This window comes from Tachypleus tridentatus, chromosome 1 (genome assembly GCF_004210375.1).
Source record: "Tachypleus tridentatus isolate NWPU-2018 chromosome 1, ASM421037v1, whole genome shotgun sequence".
NCBI lineage: Eukaryota > Metazoa > Arthropoda > Merostomata > Xiphosura > Limulidae > Tachypleus > Tachypleus tridentatus.
The window spans coordinates 128,049,485-128,059,256 of record NC_134825.1 but is presented as its reverse complement, the minus strand read 5'-3'; the positions used below and the strand labels follow the sequence as shown (position 1 = coordinate 128,059,256).

Below are 9,772 nucleotides of genomic sequence, written 5' to 3'. Positions count from 1 at the left end.
CTTTGAAAAGGAGAAAATATATTATTTTAAGCCCACAGAGGCAAAGTGTTAAGTACGAGGCTTCTGCCTCTGGAAGTTGGATGCAATTGCGCTGCTTGCAAAACTTCTGTGCAAGCACGTTTACAGGAGCTGTAATCAATGGCTTAAAATTAGAAATTCAAGAATGAAGGCAATGTTAGTTGTCAGTAATATTCAGAAGGTTGGAGATATATACATTTAAATTTAGCTCTAAATGTTACATTACCATAAGAAATGGAGGATTTGTAAAGAAGCTTCAAACTGAGAGGAAAACTTGCTAAGTTTGAGAATACTGAGAAAGAATGCTTGTGAGAATAAAATGTAAAAGCTGAAAAGAAAATTGTCTGGAATAATTTTATATGAAAAAAGCCGTTATACATAACCGCAACCCAGGTATTAGCACGAAGATATAAGACGCCATAACTGTTTCTTAGAATATTTGTATATAAGATGATGAGAGGTCATCAAAACTACACTTTTTTAAAAAACAAATTATGCATACAATTGAGCATTGATCCAAAGTTCAGACCAAACTGGAAAGTGTTCCTGTATGAAAGAGTAAATATATAATTATTGCACCTCTGAAAATGCAGTAAAAAGAATTCAAACCAATACATTTTTCAGGACACAAGCCAGATTAAAGCTTTAAAGTTAAATGCGTTGAACGTTATAATTTTTGTTACCTCTGCAGTTTTAAGTATACAGAAACTACAGCTTTGTTGATGATATGTACGTTTGTATTTTATGCAGTAGCTTTTTTTTTCTTCAAAAATTACATTTTGATTATTTGCGAGACGTGGAATACACATTTTGATATTATATTATTATTTACTTTAAATATATTGGCCAGGCGTGCGACTCGTAATCCGAAGGTCGCGGATTCGCATCCCCGTCGCGCCAAACATGCTCGCCTTTTCAGCCGTGTGGGCGTTATAATGTGACGGTCAATCCCACTATTTGTTGGTAAAAGAGTAGCCCAAGAGTTGGCGGTGGGTGGTGATGACTAGCTGCTTTCCCTCTAGTCTTACACTGCAAAATTAGGGACGGCTAGTACAGATAGCCCTCGAGTAGCTTTGTGCGAAATTCAAAAACAAAACAAACAAATACTTAAAATATATATTAGGTGTATCATTACAAAAACAAAGATTCAAAATAATGTTAAAATGCTATCTCCCACAGTTACCAGAGGTATGTCAGCTTTATATGTCTTATTGTTATGCAAATAGATTGCCACACTATTACCAAAATTATTTTTCGATAGCACATCCCACATTAACAATGTGGATTAAATTTTCTTTGTTGAATTGGATTTATGTAAAACGGCAGTACCCACTGTTAGCTAGTTATATACTGGGATGCCAGGTGAAGGAAGTTCAAGCACACTCAAAGAGAAGAGTTTGATGGAGACGGCACTGAATGTGTGAGTATCTGAAACATTTATATTCATTCCTTACGTGGTTAATGTTCTGAGTAAACAAAGATTACTCCAAATGTTAGTGTGCAACATTAGTCTAGCCATGAAACACTTATCAACTTTATTGGTCTGTGAAGACTTTGTATTGTGTTCTGAAAGAAAAAACCTCAAATTTATTGTATTAAATACTCATCACACAAGATTCAAGTGATGGTTTTAATCTAATATAGATATGATCCATCAGTAATAGTTTATAGCTAAGAATAAAAATACTTTATGGCATTATGATTTTGTTGACAGCACCTGCCTTGAAGTTTCGGAAGGAAAAGGACCATAACACTCTCATTATGATAATGTACCATCAAGTAACACGTACTAAGTTCAACACTGTTTTGAGACAAATGGTGTCTGGAATCTTCCTTGACCAATCTTTTCGTGAATTAGTCTGGGATATTTTGAAGTGCTACCTGACAAGTATATCGCAAAATCTAACAAGAAAGGAAGCAGTGAATCCCATTGGATGCTTACTAATATTTTGGTTTATAGTAGAAGAATATAGACTGTGAATAACACCAGTTAATAAGTTTGGTTTGTTTTGAATTTCGCGCAAATCCACACGAGGGCTATCTGCGCTAGCCGTCCCTAATTTAGCATTGTAAGACTAGAGGAAAGGTATCTAATCATCACCACCAACCGCCAACTCTTGGGATATTCTTTTATCAACGAATAGTGGGATTGACCGTCACATTATAACACTCCCATGGCTTAAAGGGTGAGCATGTTTGGTGTGACGGGAATTCGAACCTGCGACCCTCGGATTACGAGTCGAGCGCCTTAACCACCTGGCCATGTAGGGCCCGGTTAATAAGTAAAAGTGTCTGCTGATTGCTACTCTCTCATCTTGTGATTGATGTTTCTGAAATAGGGATAAATGTACAGCAGTAGCACATCACAATTGTAAATGAAACGGTAGTTGAATTTAGGGTGTGATTAATATCAAAGATAGAAGCTCTATATTAAAATAAGGCCCCAGCAATGATACATTATGGTTTTCCACTAAAGGTGTGCTTTTCTAATACTTTAGAAAATATAACGTTTCTTGCGCGTATACAAAATACGAGTATATAAACTTGCATATCATTTACATAAAGTTCTACAATAGTTAATTACATGTGTTCAACCCTCAAGCAGTTACATTAATGTAAATATCGTAGGCGACTTCATCTAAACAAAATTTAAAAAATCCTTTTATTTTTCACTCCTTCTAAGTAGGGTTAAATCACACCCAAAAGTACAAAGCCAAAAATGTTTGGTTTATGAACTTTGACAAGAAACCCCCTTCTCACAATTGTTTATGCACAAAAAGACAGCGAGAACTTTAATAGAAAAGAATGATAGCGTTAGTATACTGAGTTTACTTAAGGTAGTGTTTTATATAAATGGTGCTGTTATTCCTATCATTAAGAGTTTGCTAAATGTATGAACGTACCTTCTGGTTTTCTTCAACAGATTTTAGTACAAATGTTTCATTCGTATTTAAGGAAAAGAGCTAAATGCAACAGAATTATATATGTATGTACAGCTATTAAAGCTTTTGCTATGTTTACTGTGTTTAACCATAGATTATTATGTTGTAGTCAATATGGAATGTCCCACTGTGGGTCAGCAGTAATTTTACAGAATTACAATGCTAAAATCTGGAGATTCGAGTTCCCACGGTGAACCAATGTTGCTTTCTTCTGAAATGTGTCAAAACCTTTGTAGAATTTCATCGTGATACAAGTTTAAACGATCCTTTTTTATTTGGTTGGTGTCTTCTGTCTTGAAATGTTTAAGTTGGATTAAATATATATATATTTTTCTATTTTATTATGTTAATTTCAAATTAATAATATGAATATAGCTACTTAAAAACAGGCTGTTTATTAGTCTTAACAACCATTTACTTTGGAAACAAAACACGATGTTGAAACCCAAACGTCATGAAGGAAAGAAAACGGCAATGCAATAAACAGTACATTTTTTCAGCGTTATCACAATAATTTTTGATCGGGATGGAGGAGAGCATAATCAATAGGCCTAGGTAATATTTCTTAACATGTTTAATTTTTTATTAACAATGAAGTGAATATATCTGTGCATTTTTATACCAAGAAAAACTAGGGGAAGGAAGTAAGATAATCCATGTTTAGCGAACCACCGAATGTTTTACACCCCATGATTTATACCTCAATATTACACACCACCTTACTGAGATTCAAATAGTAATACCAATTTATAGCATGAGGTAAAGCGTTGTAACAATAACACATCTAGAATTAAGCCTGTTACACTTAAAAATAAATAAAAAAATTGTTTGTTACAGAATATTGTTCGAAGCCGTCTGCTTATAGTCATATTTAATTTTAAAATCGCAAAGAGAAAGTAGCTAGTAAAAAGTGCCTGCCACCACCTCTTATCTGGTCGAATGGTTATATTTACGACATACCCACAGCCCTAAAGTTCGGAACACGTTTTTGAGGTAACGGGCTACGAACCGTGGATTCTGAGATTCACAAACCAGATATGCTAATCACTAGCTCACGTACATTTCAAGACAGAAAGAAGATTAGATGAATAAATTAAACTTGAAAATGATAATTAAAGCCACGAAATGCTTGATACTACGTTAGTCAACCGGGTGAGTACTTCCAAAATTCACGTTCATTTCCTAAAATTGAGCTGATACTTGGAACGATTTGGTACAGTCGCCACCGTGTTATACTTCAGTTCCAAAACCATCACGTAGTAACATCACAACTACATAAGTTATAGCAATTTCTGTCGTTGATCGTTATTGTATTGTTGAGGCTTAATTATTGAAAATGAAATTGTCATGTGGAAAGTGATGTAAGTAAATTAGTTCAAAATTAGCAGTGATGTCTAATAAAATATTATAAGCTATAACTTATATTATATTATATATCAAATTCTAAGTTATAATATCACAAATGATACTAAACATTTAAATTACTTTAGATCCATTCTTGAAATAATAACCTGAAAGGAAAAGTAAACATTTTTACAAAATTTTAAATTTTTATTTAATTATAATATTCCAAACATTTTAAATTTAAAACAATAAATAACTTTTGAACCAAACTTTCAAATTAAATTGCTAGTAAAAAATAACCATGTTATCCAAAACGTTTACAATATTAATGACTGCTAAAACTGTAAATATTTAAAGATAATTTTAACAGAAATCTAATATTATTGGATAATAATATGTAAACTATGATTGGCTAAAAGTCCTACTCACGACATTGAAAGGAAGTAGTTTTAGAGCACTGAATGGGATATGAAATAAAGTCAGTCAAACCACTTTGTGTTACCAAATCCCATTATTATCTGTAACAAAACAAAATAAGTATTAACAATAAAATTTAAGCCAAGTTTTTGAAAATATAACCGAATGATAGTTTTTTTAATTATATCACAATAGTTTAAAATTACAGCTGTTCCTTTGTATCATGATTCAGTTACGGTAATGCTAGATTTCTACTATTCCTGACAAACCACTGTACCAGGTACATATGTCCTGCACGCATGGATTCCACAGGTAGATTTTCATAGTAAGCGTCGTGAGGCTCGGATTAAACTATACCACCTTGACGAAGAAGGTTGACTACGTTTTTAATATTGTTAGGCTAATAGACTAGTTATTACCTAATAAGTATACTACATTTTTTAAATTTGTATCAAAGCAAATTTCACTGTATGGTTTTAGCATGTTATTCATCACCAGACATTTTACTGTCACAAAAGTGATTTGGTAACGCGCCAAGAGTGTGAGAATACATTGTTTCACAAAGGTACCCAACGCAACCGCAGCTTACGCGTTTATTCGGAAAAAAATTCACCCGCCTTTTTTTTTTTTTTTTTTTGTCAGAGCATCGCCACATTTTTCTTTCACAGAGGAAACATCTTTAAATTTTCGTTACAGGCGACGAATATATATTTGCCGTGATATAAAATTATGATTAATTTTGATGCTAACAATATTGTTTGGTTTTCTAAAAATCTAACGTTATGTTTGTTTTGAAAGAAGGATGTGTGCCTGTCGCTTGGAGAAAATGCAACAAACAGCACCAAATTACCAAACACTGTGTGGTGACCTGGAAGAATACATAAGGGAAATGGAAAATAGAACTCAAAGTACTAGTGATGGCGATGACGTATATGCTCAATTTATTCAGAAAGAACAAGATTTGATATTAGCTGCTCAACTCGGAAAGGCACTCCTTGAGAAAAATGAAGAACTTAGCCTTAATAATGAAAAAATAACAGAACATTATTCAAGAAAACTTGAGGTAAGATGAGGATGTTGGGATATATTTGTGAGTTTGTGTAACATATTCAGGTTTTTTTGTTTTTTTTTGTTAGAGAAATTGTTTATTTAATATTCTTTTGAAAGTAGCTCATATTTGCTAGTAAATAGCATATGGGACTTCGATTTTTAATATTTCGAGTGTATGCAGATAACAAAAGCAGTAAATTTATTACATTATGTGCATTACAACAACAACAAAACATTCTTGTAGGTAGGCCTTTTTGATCTTACTGATTTTATTTCTACGCTTTATTGTAGAAACTAATAGCTTTTGTTGTTTATTAAAGGGATATATTATAATTACCGTTATCAAACATATCCTAATTTATTAATTATTGCAAGTAATCAATTATATAAGAGTATAATGATAGTAAAATGTGATGCTGACGTTTTTTTGTTATTTAACCATATATAACTCAAAGATAACACATAAACACTACATTTAAAGTCACACCAAGATCACAATCTAATACTTGAGTAAAAGTCAACATTAATTTCGAAGAATTGTTTTTTATATTTAAAGAACTATATCTTGGAAAAGTTCTGCACAGTTATGATTATTAAAATTTAAAATGTTTACATAATATATACGATTTATTTTGTTGAGTTCATAACATAAATAAACTGTTTGAGCTAAGCTGTAATTTTGATACAATAGAATGATTTTATTTTACGTTTTGAGAATCAGTGAATGTACAAATTTCAAATTTATTTCTTTTCATCACGTAGAAAAAATTAATAATAAACGAACTCAATTTTAGCACTGTACGAGAGAGAGAGAGAAAAAAAAATGTAAACGTGACTGTAGCAGGTTTTGTGCTTGGTACTGGAATACCGTGAATACATGACGAATTATTTGTATATTGTATTTGCTTACGTGCTGAATTTAAAAAGTATGGGTTATATCATAAGCTGTTGTGGTCACAATAAAGCACCGCGATTATTTTACGCGAATTTGGACGAATCCTGTACTACACAATATACGCCTGACGGAATCACGTATATTCCTCACTTACCCTTTTATTTCATAGCTTCCGGGATTTTTTCTCTAGGTTCAAAACTTCTCTCAGAGAAACTTGCTTCGAAGGTGTTTATATTGTAATACATTCTAGTGTGTTAAGATGAATGCATATTATAAAGCGTCTCGTGGCTCACATTATACAGTGAACTGATTTATGTATGATACAGATAATTCGCCATGTGTGTCATTCAGGATTTGTCTTGTAAAATAAAAAAATACAAATATTTTTTGATGGTTTTGCTTACAAAAAAGAATGTGTATACAAAAATGAAAGGAAAGTTTTTAAGCATAAAATGGAGAAAACATAATCTTGTGACAGTCTTTTATTTGATTCAGTGCGTTATCTAGTTTATGCTCATTTTAACTTTAGTTTTTTTGTTCTAACAGTTTGTCAGAATGTATTTAGCTTGTAAAGAATATTGAAAACTACATAAAAGATCTAGTTTTTTTCATTATACACCCATTAGATAATGCGTTTAACAGGAGTTTATTGAAACGCTTTATGTTTGTTTTATAAAAAAACTAAATTCTAAACGCGGTGACATCGTAGCTTACAGACAATGTTATTATTTGTCAAATATTATCAGAGTTGTCATACAAATGCGAATGACACTACGGTTATATATATTATTTTTATTTACAGTTTATTATAAACATTCTTATGTTCTTTTTATTAGTTTTCTAAGATATTTTTTATCGTGGGAACTATATCTTTTTACAGAGATAAATGTAAAATAAAATCATTATCACAGAAAATAATTTGTAATAGTGCCAACACACTAACTCGATATATTTTATAGCCTCGACTTTTATGTGCTATTTAACTCATGGTTGAAAGAAATGTAAAAAAAAAAAACAACAATAACAAAACGAACAACTGACACCTTACTACTTGAGTCTGTAAACAGCAACAGGAATTATACAATAATGACTGTTTACTTCACGTTATGATTTTTGGATTTTCGTGTAATATTAGATATATATTAGATTTACCACTTGCAAAATGTTGTTACTTCCGCATTTCTTTCAAAATAAATAAAATTTCTTTTTGAAGTGACAAATATCCATTGAATCTCATGATTATCCAGAGATTATGTTGAAAGTATTTATTCCACAAGTGCCACTGTAGACTTGTATTGGATACTGTTACAGGTCGAAAGTAAGTTTAATGCTATTACAAGCGCGTTGTTTGCATATATAACTACTTCGCCCCTGGAGAAGAAAGGTACATTTTTCGAAATTGCTAGGGTTATAGTGTATCTTATATTTGGGTTAAATTGATTTATTGAACCTACATATTTTCATAACGTATAATAGCATTATGTAGGCTACATTCAGACACAGAATGAAATGAATGTGTAGTGCAAAGTTTAAATATATCATATTTCGTTCCTCTGATTGTATAACATTGGACCTTAGTTCTTGAACTTTGTTCCTTTTTCATCGTAGTTTTTGGTATTTGTTTCCCAGTAGATTTAAATATAATGTAGCTGTTAAATCGTTAAAATACCTTGCATTAATTATTTTTTTGTGAATAATTGCAGTAGATTAACAAACTGTATGGTGAAGGCAAAGTTTATTGTTGGCGATTATATTCCACATCATAGACATAAAGGTTCGTAAACCAAAAATTCACGAAATATTGTTTTTTCTCTTGACCATGTTAAGTCATATACTTACGATTTTTTTTATATAGGTACACTAATTACTTACGTGGAGATATGACAGAATGGCATATAATTAGTAGAATTATCATAATTAGTGTCTGAATATTTGAACATTTTACAAGGAAAAACTTTTAATCTTTTTATACATGTTGAAATAGCTACCTCATCGTGAAAGAAAACCCTAAGTGTCTGTTCTCTGTTGAACACTATGTTTTGAAGTTGCAAAATAACATATAATCCGCTTGAAGACATGCCGAGTCACAGTGGAGAAACCTTTCAGAGAACTATCGGAAGTGACACCAGCAAGTAATGCATATATCCTGCATGTATTTTACGTCTTACATATCTACATACGTCAGTTGTGTTTAGGTATCGTTGCCTAGTTATTTTCTACTGTTTTTAAAGATCAAGTAAAATTACTAATTTAGTTGGCAGAAACGTCAATATCCGATCTAAATACTAGCTTGGTTAAAATGTATAATTATCGGAAGTGTATTTATCTGTCTTGTTATTTAAACGGCACTTTATTTACACAGTAGGCTAAACGGTCAGTACAAATACGTCAGTAGTTCAAACATAACAATACATAATTTTGAACTACGGGCGAAGCAACCAGTCAGCAGCACTCACAGCTCAAAGTGCGAAACTTATTTGGTAACACCATGTCTCAAACTTGATACCCTTGGATCTCAAGTCCGATACGTCAATCACCAATTTCTCTACCGAGTTCATAAACGGAGGATGCGAAATATAAGAGTATCTAACTGAATTGTACTTTCTAAACATGTCTTTTCATCCACAAATTTCTCACTACACATACACGCATTTTGTAGAATTTGAATAATCTTAACGTCGTGTTTTTTATTTTATAAACATAGCTAATGTAATACTAATTATTTTTGAAGTTACTGTTCTTAAAAATATACCACCTGTTGTTAGACACAGTAACTGTTAACCACGTCTGGCATGGGTTCACGAAATTTCACATCTGCTTGGAGAATTGACAAAACAAACTTGTGTTTATCTCAGCGTTGCCTAGTGCCAGAGGGAAAACAAGATGGTAGGTGAAGTTGTCTTTCAGGCTAACCAAAGCTGAATTTTTCTTACGAGCGTGATTTTCTCTTTCTCGGTAGACTATAATTATCGAACCGAAAAAAACGAGAGTTATGCTTTGTGTGTTTTTCTTATAGTAGAGCCACATTGGGGTATTTGCTGTGTTCACCAAGAGAAATCGAAACCCTGATTTTAGCGTTGTAAATACGTAGGCTAACTGCTGTCCG

General features: G+C 32.1%; 1 protein-coding gene and 1 long non-coding RNA gene across 3 annotated transcripts in view; one reads left to right on the top strand and one right to left on the bottom strand.

Moving 5' to 3' along the window:
• LOC143223217 (uncharacterized) overlaps positions 1 to 9,772 on the bottom strand; it is a 50,416-nt gene that overhangs the window by 13,180 nt on the left and 27,464 nt on the right. Inside the window, exons 1-2 of one of the 2 annotated variants that reach the window (XR_013012752.1) lie at positions 4,999 to 5,156; positions 4,734 to 4,822 (exon numbers count right to left, since the gene is read on the bottom strand). This is a non-coding gene — a long non-coding RNA (uncharacterized LOC143223217). Of the gene's footprint in view, positions 1 to 4,733; positions 4,823 to 4,998; positions 5,157 to 9,772 lie in introns of those variants that run through there. The other variant, XR_013012753.1, reaches the window with a different exon arrangement.
• The window catches only part of LOC143223190 (bicaudal D-related protein homolog), a 56,783-nt gene continuing 52,167 nt past the window's right edge, over positions 5,157 to 9,772 (top strand). The window contains exon 1 of the mRNA XM_076450783.1: positions 5,157 to 5,784. Within this exon, the coding sequence (XP_076306898.1) occupies positions 5,524 to 5,784 (261 nt within the window). The 5' untranslated portion in view covers positions 5,157 to 5,523. The remainder of the gene's footprint in view (positions 5,785 to 9,772) is intronic.